Here is a 13,155-nt window from a genome sequence, read left to right on the forward strand (position 1 = left end):
CTTGGATTCTTTTACAGCCCGAGAAGAAATTTCCTTCCATTGTGTTTTTCTGTAGGTGAAAAACCAACATAAAGATAGTGGAGGTTTTATCCTGTTGCATAATAATAACACCAATTAGTTACACAGCTTCTTGTGAAGAAGTAGCACAGGCAGTGAGATGCTGAAGACAGAAAAGAGAAACAGGTGGAAGCAACACCTAGCAGCAGGGCTTCATGTCTAGTACAGGGAGGGGACCTAGGTGATGCAGCTGTGCTGTGAACTTACTTAATTAAGAAACACACCTGGCTAAAATGATCACCTAGTCAAAACGGGATGTTATGTCCACATGTTTCTGATGGGAAACTTTTAACCCAGAAATATTCCCACCTATTATGCTCTCCAGAATTCTGTCAGTTGTGCAATAAGACACAAAGATTTCTGAGAGGGAGGGTTTTTTTGGTAGAAAAAAAAAAAGAGTGGCTGTTAAAAGAAGAAAAAACTACACCTAGAAAGCCACTGGCTTGTTCTGCCTGCATTCACCACTGAGACACATCCATGTGCTGAAGTTAATCCTGCTAGGTTGGCAACACACGCGCTCCCTTTGGGATCAGATTTGGCCACATGTACAGCTGGTAAGTGCAGTGGGATTTCAAGGTAGTGAAGAAACAGCAAGTTCAGAGTAATGGCAGAGAAAAAGAAATTCAGACATACATCAAAGTGTCATAGCACTGATCATTTTTCCATGTCAGAGCCATGCCAAGTTACCGTACAAAGATGTCAGTATTTCACTATGGTACTACGGGTATCCAGTCTGAAATGAGAGTTACAAGAAATGCATGATAAGCTGCACGTTTGAGCATCCTGCATCCTTGTGCAGCCTGGTCTTTCCCAGGCTAATGCTAGCATTTGAATCAAAATACTTCTACGAAGAACTCTTCCATATCAAGCCAATACAGAAGGTTAAGAAAAGGTGTACAACCACATGCCTGACAAAGACGAGAAGGACATTTCTCACACTTCACATGCAAGAAACTACCAGAGTGAATGACTTAGCCATAAAACATACGATTCTGGACATGAGGAAAAAGAGTTGGTGTAAGTTGAGTTGCATAACTGTGGGTTTCTTATTATTTTACCTATGAAACAGTAAGAGGCAAATAAACCACAAAGAAATAACCTCTAATCACTGAGACCCTACGTAATGTTTTACCACCACTTCTATCTTAAACATGTTACTCTGGTGTTGCAGACGTGGAAATTTAGACAAAGACACTTCTACTTCCAAGCAGTGATTCAGCAGGAAAGTATTGTTATCAACACCTGTTGCATTTCCCCACACTGGTAAAAGAATTGCTTTTGGCTATTTCTTTTCCCAAGGAGGACCAGAAAAGGCAGCCTGTCGCTGTGGAACGTAAAGCAGTAGACAAGATCATTTGAAATTAAGTTACCTTTGGAAAACAAGAAAAACTTTACACTGAGCCAAGCAGGGATTTAAAATGCTTTCCATTTCTTAAAGCAATTTTCATATAGTCCCAAGTCTCTCCCAAGACCTCACCAGTCATAACATTCTTTACCACCCCGGGAATTTGATCCTAAGCTTCTCTAAATCGTGTCCTATAGCACTGGCTGGCATTTATTTACAGACATAGAAACATTACAGAGAGCAAGCCTACAAGTTCCTACAGCTGGTGGAACTACATGAGAGGCTTTTCAGGCATGATACAACGGAGAGAACAGCAATAGAGGAGCAACTGGCAGGCACCAATGAACAAGTTCACCCTTCCCTGCAGCATCAGGGGCTACAGAAGGACAACAAGAGAGTCCCAACTCAGGTTCTGGTGTGTATTTGAAGCACGTAGGATCCGAGGCAGATATTCAGAAAGGGTACAAAATCACTGAGCTGTCACACAGAATACTTGTGCCGTGGGCTAGAAACCAACTCTGTGGCAGGTGAAAGGCACTCCGTTTCCTTCAGACTGGGAAACTACCCTGCAGCCAACGGTCCACAGGTCACACTGGATGCCTTGCCTGCTCTTCAGAGTCCTCCTTCATCTTTGCATATGTGGCAGGGCAGAACTGAGAATACAGCTGAGCCAGCAAAGCCTGGGATGTGATCTCTAGCGTTGTTCCATGGCTCAGTTTGTTCCATACGTGCACTGCGTAGGTGTTCTTAAAAAGCTTGTGAAGCTCCGTGGAGCTGATTGCTTCAAACAACTTTTTCCAGTCCTCCCAGGGAATAGGGTAAAGGACTTCAGGGGAAAGAGCGCGCACCCCCTTGCAGCTCATGTTGTTCTGTATATTACTGATGGAGCACCACTTCTTGAAAACACGTGTTAAGAGTTTTGGGCCCTGGTGCGCCCAGATCCAGCCATTGTAGTTATCCACAAAGTCCTGCATGCAAAGCTCTATGTACTCATGCTTGGGTTCAAAGGAGAGAAAAGCCCCATTCAATACACTCTGAGATTGCAAACCGAGGGCATTGGTGAGGTTCTTCAAGTTCCTAAGGACAATGAAGTCTGTGTCCAGGTAGATGCCACCAAATTTCCACATGATTGTAATTCTGCAGGCGTCAGACAGGACGGGAAAGAAATAAGGTTCCTTCTGGTGGTCAGGCTGCAAGTACCACTTTGCCAGAGGTGTCCCTGAGAAAAGCTCCAGCAAGTTCAGGGGCTGGAATTCCACGTTGGGGAAGCAGCTCAGCAACGAGAAGCCCCAGTGATTGGGTAATGAGGCATTCCCGTCTGCCAAGCCTTTCATAAGCACCACGACCCTTGTCCCAGGGTGCGTGCGGGCCGCTGACTCCACAGAGCACAGGAACAGGTAGCTTGGGCTAGTTTGCTCTGAGGTCTCCACAAAAAACACATCTCCTGGTGGAGGAGGAGGCCCACCAGCAACGGCTTGGGGAAGGTAAGGCAAAAACTGTTTACACCTCTTTTGTGTATGCAAGCTGTACAGCTGGCTCTCAGTGTCCTTCCCAGTTCTCCAGCAGAACATGACAGAAGCAAAGAACACAAATGAAATGCTGAGGATAAACAGAGCCCTGAGCCTGTGGCTCAGGGGCACCGTGGTCAGTTTTAGCAGGCAGTTGGACATCCTGGGCAGTCTTGCTCACGTTGGAGCCTGCTCTCCCAAGACAACTGTCGTGATCTGAAGGGGAGGAAAGAAGAAAAAGACACTGACAGGCAAGGCAGCAGACCACAAGCCTTGGGACAGTGCCACAGCAAAGCGGAACTCTCCTTTCTTAGCCTCAGGGCAGCCTGCTTCAGTTATGCCTTTAGGTCCTTTCTGAAACCGTCTCCTCACTTCTCCGCATTCTCACAGGGCCTTCGGGTCAATGCACAACTGAGGGAGAAGCAGCAAGGAGGACTGCGGCAATTCTCCTGCCTCCCTCTGCTCCGTCTCCAAACCCAAATCCCCATGCTCCAGAACAGAGAGCTTCAGGATACAGCAAAAGCTTTAATATGTAACCAACAGGGAACAGGACAAAGAACTCAGCTGGCATAATGCCATTTGTCATTCACCCCTGATTACTGTGACTGAGACACACACTAAACGCTCCATGTAGCCAGAAAATGACTTGTCAGCTGCACTTGGAGGTTTCCAAATGCAACCGCACGGAGCCACCTCTCTCCATTAGGCACTGGGGCTTTGGGGACAGAGAAGAAGCAGCCCGTACACAAATCATCAGCTCTGGACTCCCAGAACGTGTTCTTCTCCTGCAGAGAAGTGCCAGCATGTGCTGTGGGTGTTACACACAGTGAAAAAAACCCACTCTGCTTTTTACATACCTGTTTCCCCCTCCCTCCACAGCACAGCGTGTTGAATCCTGTAAATCATTTTTAGCTTGGTAAACTGCAGAAGAGAAACCAAGGACAGGCTTGAGGGGACAGAGTTATTTCTTCTATGCAACAGACACGGGAAACTGGCATTCTACATTCCTCTGAAACTGCAAGTCCCACTCTCAGAATCTGGGAATACTACTCACCTGTGCCTGCTTCCTAGACACCACAGAAGCCACTGCTCAGCTGGCTTTTCAAGAGGTTAGTGTCTTTGAGAGCGCCTATAACTCTATGGTCTGGCACTTCCTTTTGGTGACAAAAAAGGTGAAAGGTGGAGCCTAACAACATAAAGATAACATGCAAATCAGGGAGGATGTGACACCATAAGTTCACCTAACACACTGGCTGAAAGAAGAGTCATATAGCTGATGGGTCATGCGGCTCTGCTGTGAAGAGCCCATCTAATTTGGAAGGAACCAGCAAACAAAAAAAAAGAAGGAAAAGGAGAGTCCTTATTGCTACACATTAAGCTTTATACTGTGGCAGAAAAGCATTTTGCTGTTTTCTGCTTCTTTGCTAAGAATTCTCAGTGCTCACACTCCTTGCGTGGCTGCCACAAGAACTAAGCCAAGAGTTTCATACAGCTGCCTCCTCCCACCCCAAGACTTCATTCCTAAATACAACTTTGAGCAATTAATTTACTCATCCATTTGGGAAGACTCCCTCTGAGGCCAGATACTTCACTGAATGACTTTGCCAATTGCAGGTGTCCCTCATTTTAGGATTGAGTTCCCCCTTGTCCCTGTGCTCAATGGCAGCTGACCTTGCCTTACAGAAGATGCGTTGACACATTCACAAAATATCACCTTTATCCATACAGCCACTAAGTTTAGGGATTACTACAGTTTCTACACAGCTGCCTGCAACAAATGTCAGGCCTATTGCTCCATAGCTTCCCAGATCCCTCACCCCTCCCCAAATCCTTCCAAACACTGCAGCACCATGGATGGACTCATAAGATGCCAACACTGGAGGAGCTCCGCCTTAAGCTTATTCCCAGCCCTTTCAGCGTTGGAGCTCTCCAGGCCTCAGGTCACATCCCATCAGGTCACAAAATCACACAAGAGTTGGGGTTGGAAGGCACCTCTGGAGATCATTTGGCCACCCCCCCTGCTCAATGCCCAGTCACCTAGAGCAGATTCCTCAGGGCCATGTCCTCTTGGCTTTTGACCTTGTCCGAGGACAGAGACTCCACAACCTCTCTGGACAACCTGTTGCAGTGCTTCACCACCATTTCTTTCATTCTAATTTCCCCTACTTCAGTTTGTGCCTGTTGTGTCTCATCCCATCACTGGATTCCACAGAGAAGAGCCTGGCTTGTCCTCTTTACCCCACCAATCTCCAGTCATGGATTTATACACTTTGACAAGTCATCCCCCCCTGCGCCTGCTCTTCTCCAAGCAAAATGATCAGAGCTCTCTCAGCCTCTCTTCATATGGCACGTGCTCCAAGCCCTTTCTCATCTTAGTGGCCATTTGCTGGCCTTGCTCCAGTATGTGCATGTCTCGCTTTTACCGGGGAGCCCAGAACAGGACACAGCACTCCAGATGTGTCTCACTTGTGCTGAGTAGCAGGGAAGGATTGCTTCCCTTGATCTTGGAGGTAATGCTCTACACAATGCAGCCCAGCAGGCTGTTGATTGTCTTTGCTACAAGGGCACACTGCTGGGTCCTCAGCAACTTGTTGTCCACAGAACCATCAGGTCCTTTTCTGCCAAGATGCCTTCCACCAGGTCATCCCATATACTTAGCTCCTCATGTCTATGACTGCATTGGCTCTACCCAGGTTTGCTAGAAGCTACAGTCAGTTTTATCTCACCTAACTTTAAAAGTCCATGGTATAGACACCTGTGTTCCCATCATAGGCAGGGATGCCTGCAGTCACTTATGTGCTTGTGTAATCTGCAGCAGGGTAGATGAATCACCCATTGATTAGGTCCCCAGTGACAATAATAAGATGTCACTGGGGACACTGTTCCTAGTCCTGGACCTGGTCACTCATTCTTCTGCTTGATATGGACATATCTGCCCCTGTTCATCCAAAAGGTCTTCTCTACTCCAATGAAAGGAATGTAAAGCTTTTTCTTCTCATACCAATGCAGAAACAGGGAAATGCTCAGACCTTCTGAGAGTGTGACAAGGGCTAGTCAGATATGTACGAGCCACAAGAATTTCTTTAACAGAGCAAGAAACCAGCTAATGCATATTTTCTGACAATGCGTTATTTGCAAAATACTGCCTGTAATTTTCATGACCTTGTTGCTAAATTTAAAAGCCTAACTAACCAATGCAGTGCTGGAAACACGCAAAGAAAAAAAAATCAAAACAAAAAACCCAGTTCAAACAAAAATTGTAAAACTTACAGAGACACCATACTGCATAAGATAAAGGCTCACATTTAAACAATAGCAAGTTTTCCTTGTTCCAAGCACAAGAAGGATGAAATGTAGTACCAAGGGAACAGACATGGAAGATCTCATAGCTCCTCCATGCAAGAACTTTAAACAATCTGATGCTGCTGGATCAGTACATGCTCACATCCACTCACGATGCCCCTAAGGTGTGCTGGAGCATCCTGCACTGAGCAAAGAGGTTTCCTGCTCTGTGTGATTTTAAATGTGCTTTGCTGAAATTTTCCTTGGCAGCAAAATCACAGACAACAAAAAAAAATGCAAAGAACCAAAATTGTATTACAATTGGGTGATTGGGTGATGGTACAGCATGAATCGTACATGAAGTCAACTTATGTGAAGCCAAAGAGGCATCACCAGTTCCTGCAATCCTCTCTTTTTCAAATTGCAACAGCAGATAATCAGAAGCCCCCAGAACCTGGCAAATCATTCCTAATAAGAAAAAATGTACACTGTTGAGTGATATTGCTACAGAACATCATCAGATCTTTGTGGCAGTTCAAGTAGTGGTAATAAATGGCAAGAAATAAACTGTACAAACTCTTTAAGGGCATGCATTTAGCAATGTCAGAGAATGAAAGGTTACATTCTCAGTTTACATTGAAAGCAATTACAATTGCTTTTACATCATTACATTGGAACTGTAAAGTTCCCAAATTATCACTTCTGTAAAAGGTCTCAACCTCCAGGCCTAAACCGTAGGATAACCAGTACAAATAACTGCCATAGCCAGAGGCGATCACATGTTGACAGGAAAACTGTGGCTGTATATATTGCAGAAGTGCAAATGTTGTTTGCAAAGTAAAATATAAACTAAGGATGTGAAAAAGCACTTTCTTTTCTTCTGTGATTTAATTGATACAGCTTATACTTAGGCAATTAGGAGATTTAACCTATGAAGCTAGATAGACCTGCAAATAAGCAGAAAATTGTAGGAAAGAAGGTGCAAAGGGATCATCTAGCTATTAGCAAATACACCTGCTGAGCCAAAGGGGAGAAGAGAGAGAACAGAGAGCAATGGAAACAGAGGCAGCACAGACTAAGCGTTCTGTTTTGCCTAAAATGTTGCACGAATAAAACTGCAAAAGAGAAGCCAAATGATCCCTGATACCCAGGCACTCGCTGATAACTTGCCCAAAGAGACCCGGAAGGGTGATTACCTGGGTGCCTGTGACTTTGGCTGCCAGAGCTCGTGCTTGCTATTAAATACACTCTTTGTCTTGACAACCAGGCTGCTCTCTCCTAGGCTGGCCTGCCGGTGGAGTGCAGGGAAGCAACAAACCCAGCCCCTAGGCTGCGGGGAGCAGAGAAGGCGAACTGCTGAACAGGCAGCTGCTGAGGCTCTAAAAAGCAGGAATAAGAGTCAATTTAGAATCTGAATATTTGATCAATTCAGAATACTCCCAAAGAAGAGGACCCCTGGGAAAACTGGAATTGTGACTGAGTCCTCCCACAGCAGAGAAAGAGGAACTACAACCAATAACAGTATTCAGCCGACATATCTCCAGGTAGAGGAAGAGGCTCCTCCTTCCAGTCTTGTGAAGTCTCTGAACCAGTCTTAAAAGGAAAATAACCGGTGCCGGTCCTGTGAGCCTACCTGCACATAGTGTACATCCCCAGGGCTCTTGGGAAGAAGACCCAAACCTAGTGGCTCTGTGTCCAGAGGAGATGAGGTGGATTCTCTGTCCTCTAAGCCTTCCCACTGCCCGCCCTCTTGGTGCTTTCCTTGTGTTGGCTTCTTGGTCCCCACATTTGCTTGCTCTCACCCAGCAGTGACAGAAAATACAAGATGGCTCTCATGCTTATCCCTGAAGAAGGGAAACTGTAAAAGAAGCATAAAAGCATAACCTGAATCTACCTCTTATCAACTAAAATGGATTGAGAATGTAACTCTTTGATGTCCCGCAGAACATGCTTAAACGCAGATTTGCAAGAGATGCTGGTTAGAGATGGTTTTGTATCTTAAACTGATGCTTTGGACGGTCCCTTTCGTAGCCAACATTTTGTCCTGGTTTTGGCAGGGATGGAGTTAACTGTGCGGTAACTTGGGCTAAACCATCACAATTTTAAAGCAATAGCTGTGTCCTCTCATGGCCAATTCAACCAAGCAAAGGAGAGAGTTCCAGCTCTTAGTGTGGGAGCCAGGGCTAGAGGCATCAAGACTGGGGCACGGCTGCACAATCTGGTACAGCTGAGATCAGCCAGAATATGTCATGAAGATCCAAATCTAGCTTCACAGGCTAAATGAAAGCATACCTTCCTTCTTTATCTTATCATTGCACAATTTTACTGCCACTTCAACTACCTTATGCCACTAAATTATTCCAAAACTACATTTATGGTACATCAAGTAGAAACATGGCAAGATAGCTCTGATGAGCCTTGAACTAAGTGATTGCACCAGTCCCAGTTGTCTCTAGGAAAAGGAAACAAGTACTCTTGAGTTTAGTGATGTCCCTTCAAGTAAGCACGTGGACACATAAACAGAAAAACACTGGAGGAGCATGTAGATTTGCAGCAAATTCAGTAACAAAAACAGAGAGGAAAAAGGTCCAGCAAAGTGCTGCTGCATACCCAGGTAGCTGCTAGGGGTCCTGAACAGTATCAGGGATCACAAGCAGCCCGATAGGAGTATTTTGAGGACTTGCCAGAAAACAGTAAAAGATCTCATTTTTCTTCAGATTTAATTACCAGCGAGGGTAGAAGAGGTAAGCTTTGACAATACCAACAGAGTGACTCATCGGTCTGTTAAGTATGGAGGAGCAGAGCAGTGCCAAACGGATGGATCCACCAGCTAATTCTACTAGTATTTAGGGGAATTTGTAGAATCATAGAATGGATTGGGTTGGATCTAGGTCCAAGCCCCTTGCCATGGGCAGGGACACCTTCCACTAGACCAGGTCACTCAAAGCCCTGTCCAACCTGGCCTCGAACACTTCCAGGGATGGGGCATCTACCACGTCTCTGGGCAACCTGTTCCAGTGCCTCACCACCCTCACAGTAAAGCATTTCTTCCTTATATCTAATCTAAATCTACCCTCTTCCAGTTTAGAAACCATTACCCCTTGTCCTAACACCACATGCCCTTGTCAAAAGTCCCCCTCCAGCTTTCCTGTAGGGCCCCTTTAGGCCCCGGAAGGTCCGGAGCCTTCTCTTCTCCGTGCTGAACAGCCTCAACTCTCTCAGCCTGTCCTCATAGGAGAGGAGCTCCAGCCCTCTGATCATCTTCGTGGCCCTTCTCTGGACCCTCTCCAACAGGTCCGTGTCCTTCTTGGGAATTAGAATGAGTATTTAGCATTTTAGCAACAGCTTTAGAGCTCCCTCTTCTGACCCTAGAGAAGAATGGCAAACCAAGCATGTGAAAAGATGTGAGGTGAGATGAGGGTGAGTGTTGTAATTGTAACGGGTATATTGGACCAAGCTATAGACAGAGGACACTTAAGGCACCTGTCTCTTAACTGCATCTTTTGCACTTAATCACAACTTCACCTTTCCAGAGTGAACCCTGCAATATCCAATTTCACCTACATGTTTTTTAGAACTACAGTTTCCCCTGAAATAAAAGAAAGAAAAGTGAAAATAGCCACTCATATAGCTATAATGCAGTGCTGGATAGACCTTCCGTGTGGCAAGAAGAATTAAACGCAAGCCATGGCAAAGAGTTGGAGGATGATATCAGCAGGTTTCTGCAAAAAGTGAAGAGACTGTGGGAAGAAATGGTAGGGCACTTTTTATAGCTGTCGATTCCTAAATCTCTGTACAGAATGTGGCCATAGATGTGATGGCATCTTGCTGAAGGTATCCAGAAAAAAACCTATACAGCCTCTGTCTGTTATCTGCAACAGAGAGAACCAATGAGGTACGTACATAATGGCCACAAACAGAAAGTCACATAGCCAGTCATGGCAACATCATTAAGCTTCAATTCAGCTTCAGTCTCCCTAAGTACAATAAGCAGTAGTCTAAGATTAGTGGAAAATGGCCAGTAATGCTACTATACTTAGACAGAGTAGGAAATTTGTTGAATTAATCAAGAGAGAGCTGTAACAACTTCCAAAAAAAACCAGGCATACTCAATTTCAAGTTGAGTGACCTTACTCAATAACTTCATCAAATGTAAAAAAAAAAGCTAGCAGGAGCTGTTATTTTCTCTTTGACAGGATTAGCTTGCACCCAGTGACAGTGGTATTTGAGAATGGTGGCACGTGAATCCATAACAGAGAAGTGGTTCTTCTGATGTTAGAATAGATTTGCAGTTTAAGTCTAATCCCTTCTTGTGAGCAGTATCTTTCACCTGGGTTTAACATTTCTGAGGAACCATTGCGATCCTGTGGTTGGGTGATGGTCCAGCTGAAGTCATAGCTGCCCCAGCCCCCAAATAGCACAAGAACTAACCCAGACCTCCCTGTGCCCAGCGTGGAACTAGCCAACCCCAGTACACAGCCAGCTCTGCTGCTCACTTCCCTAGCAGAAGGAGGCCATGCAGTTCATGCAGCTCAACTTCTGAGAGAGAAGAGCTGCTCTCTCTAGTTTTTATTCCCAGCTTGGCTCAGCTCTGGTAATAGCAGGTTCTCTCCGCACCATCCCGTGCCTACGGGCAGTGCCTGGGAACAGCAGTTCCCAGCACGAGAAACAGCCAGAGAGTAGTGGACTGAGTAGGGTGTTGCTGAGCTAACTCAGGAATCATGTGGGAAGGGAGGGATGGAAGGATCACATCAGAGGGTGAATGGATGAAACAGGGAGCATGACTTGCTCCAGCACTGCTGGAGGATCCTGCAGATCCCACAATGATGTGACCATAAAGCAAAATGCTAATGGATCACTCCACTGAGCACCTTGTCCATAAAGGGACTGCTGCACAAGCTCCGGGCTTGTCTGCAGTTCAGATCATTCACTGGAAGGTGAAAACTTATATGCCCATGATGTAGCAGGTAGGAAAGGACTATGGAAAAGGTCTGCAGGAAACCGTCTCTCACAGCTACCAGAATCCAAAACATATTCTGGAGCGCACTAGCTCTTTGCTTCATCGCCTGCAAAGACATTGTGAAGATGAGGAATAATGTGGGGCAGAGAGGCTGCATTTTGCTCACAGAACTGATGCTGGCACAGCTACACAGGTCCTGACTTCGCCTCTGCGTAACAGTCTTCCAGAAAAAAAAACAGCAAAAGCTGAAAAAAGATTAAATGTGAATAAAACCCAAGGAGGGGGGGAATTCCCTATAATGCTGGCAGGGATCAGAGACCCCTAAGAGATCAGAGATCTCTGGCCAAGGGCTGCTCAGCCTTGTAGCACGGGGACCATCCCCAGCCACCAGAAAAACCACCAAGGGAATACCCTCTAATCACTGACCCAAGAAAGTGCCTAAATTTCAGCAGGGCTACCCTGCAAGAGGCAAGGATTTGGCCACGATAACATCATGCACTGGGACAGCTCTTGCCAACACGGCTGTAGCTGTGCTGCTCCATGCCACCCAAGCAAACGGCTGGGGAGGCAGAAGGCAGGAGGGACGCAGGCCCACAGGACCACAGGATGCCTCTCCCAGAGATGGGGTTATTCCTACCCAGCCCAGAAACAGGGAGAACAAGGCACAGCCCATCCCAAATCCACTCTGTTCCCCCGGCACTGCCCAGAAGTGGGGACGTGGTCGCGGCTGCACAGAGCCTTCCGGAAGGTTCCGCCATGCTGGCACTGCCATTTCAGCCACTGCCCCCAGCACAGCCGCAGTGGCACCCCCATGTCCTGTGGGGCCCAGCCCCATTTTCCACGGATTAGAGAAGGCTGAGCAGCAGGAGGAGCGAGAGGAGGGACTGGCAGACTGCTCTCCTCTATGGGGGAAGATGGCGGCAGGGCTGCCACGCGGATGGCCACCTCCGCGCTTGTCCAGCCAAAGGCAACTCCAGAGGGCAGGTAGCACATCCTGACCATCCCCATGAGCACCCCAACCGTCCCCCACTGCCATCTGCTTCCTCCTTACCCTCCTGCTCTCTGTGACAGCCCTGGGCAGCCACGGCCCTCCCATGGTCCCGCCCTGGCCAGGCAGGCTGTGGGAGCCTGCAAGCCCTCAGGTGGGACCACTCTGCCTTTTTCCTGCTTCCTGTTCGGTTGTGGCCACCATGCTGGTCCTGACTTACCTCCCTTGTCCTTCTCGTTGTGCCATGGGGGCCACCCAAAAGACGGCAGCCAGCTGTGCCTGATGCACGGAGACAGACACCCAAGTTTGGCCTGTTTCTTCTTAGGCACTTTCTACAAACAGCACCAGTCTGAGGCCCTCAGATCCCCTTCTTCTCCTCAGAAAAACCTTCCAAGTTGCTCTCATGGCTTCCTACACTCCTGTGTCCCTCCTCTTATAGCACCAGTTCCCCATACAGCCCAGCTGGTGCAGGTTTGCTGACCTGAAGCAGAAGCATTGCTTTTTTTTTTTTTTCCCCCCTCTTGAAAAAAGAATCACCAGTTGCACAACTGGACACGGCAATCTAACAGCAACCTCACACAGGGGCTATACTTGGATTCTTTTACAGCCCGAGAAGAAATTTCCTTCCATTGTGTTTTTCTGTAGGTGAAAAACCAACATAAAGATAGTGGAGGTTTTATCCTGTTGCATAATAATAACACCAATTAGTTACACAGCTTCTTGTGAAGAAGTAGCACAGGCAGTGAGATGCTGAAGACAGAAAAGAGAAACAGGTGGAAGCAACACCTAGCAGCAGGGCTTCATGTCTAGTACAGGGAGGGGACCTAGGTGATGCAGCTGTGCTGTGAACTTACTTAATTAAGAAACACACCTGGCTAAAATGATCACCTAGTCAAAACGGGATGTTATGTCCACATGTTTCTGATGGGAAACTTTTAACCCAGAAATATTCCCACCTATTATGCTCTCCAGAATTCTGTCAGTTGTGCAATAAGACACAAAGATTTCTGAGAGG

At 46.6% G+C, this 13,155-nt stretch overlaps 3 protein-coding genes across 7 annotated transcripts in view; all 3 read right to left on the minus strand.

Moving 5' to 3' along the window:
- The window catches only part of LOC104473358 (lactosylceramide 4-alpha-galactosyltransferase), a 61,721-nt gene that overhangs the window by 23,810 nt on the left and 24,756 nt on the right, over positions 1–13,155 (minus strand). The window lies entirely within an intron of this gene.
- LOC147602146 (lactosylceramide 4-alpha-galactosyltransferase-like) lies at positions 1,424–3,908 on the minus strand. The gene has a single exon (XM_086740296.1). It carries the CDS (start codon positions 3,070–3,072, stop codon positions 1,990–1,992), a length of 1,083 nt encoding a protein of 360 aa, XP_086596422.1. The 5' UTR covers positions 3,073–3,908; the 3' UTR covers positions 1,424–1,989.
- Positions 6,280–13,155, minus strand: part of LOC104475254 (lactosylceramide 4-alpha-galactosyltransferase) — a 31,575-nt gene continuing 24,699 nt past the window's right edge. Inside the window, exons 3-4 of one of the 2 annotated variants that reach the window (XR_015259895.1) lie at positions 7,389–7,571; positions 6,280–6,660 (exon numbers count right to left, since the gene is read on the minus strand). The gene's annotated coding sequence lies outside the window, so the exon portion shown is untranslated. Of the gene's footprint in view, positions 7,572–13,155 lie in introns of both variants that reach the window. The other variant, XR_015259894.1, reaches the window with a different exon arrangement.

Source organism: Chlamydotis macqueenii, chromosome 1 (genome assembly GCF_036417535.1).
Source record: "Chlamydotis macqueenii isolate bChlMac1 chromosome 1, bChlMac1.mat, whole genome shotgun sequence".
In the NCBI taxonomy this organism is placed as follows: Eukaryota; Metazoa; Chordata; class Aves; order Otidiformes; family Otididae; genus Chlamydotis; species Chlamydotis macqueenii.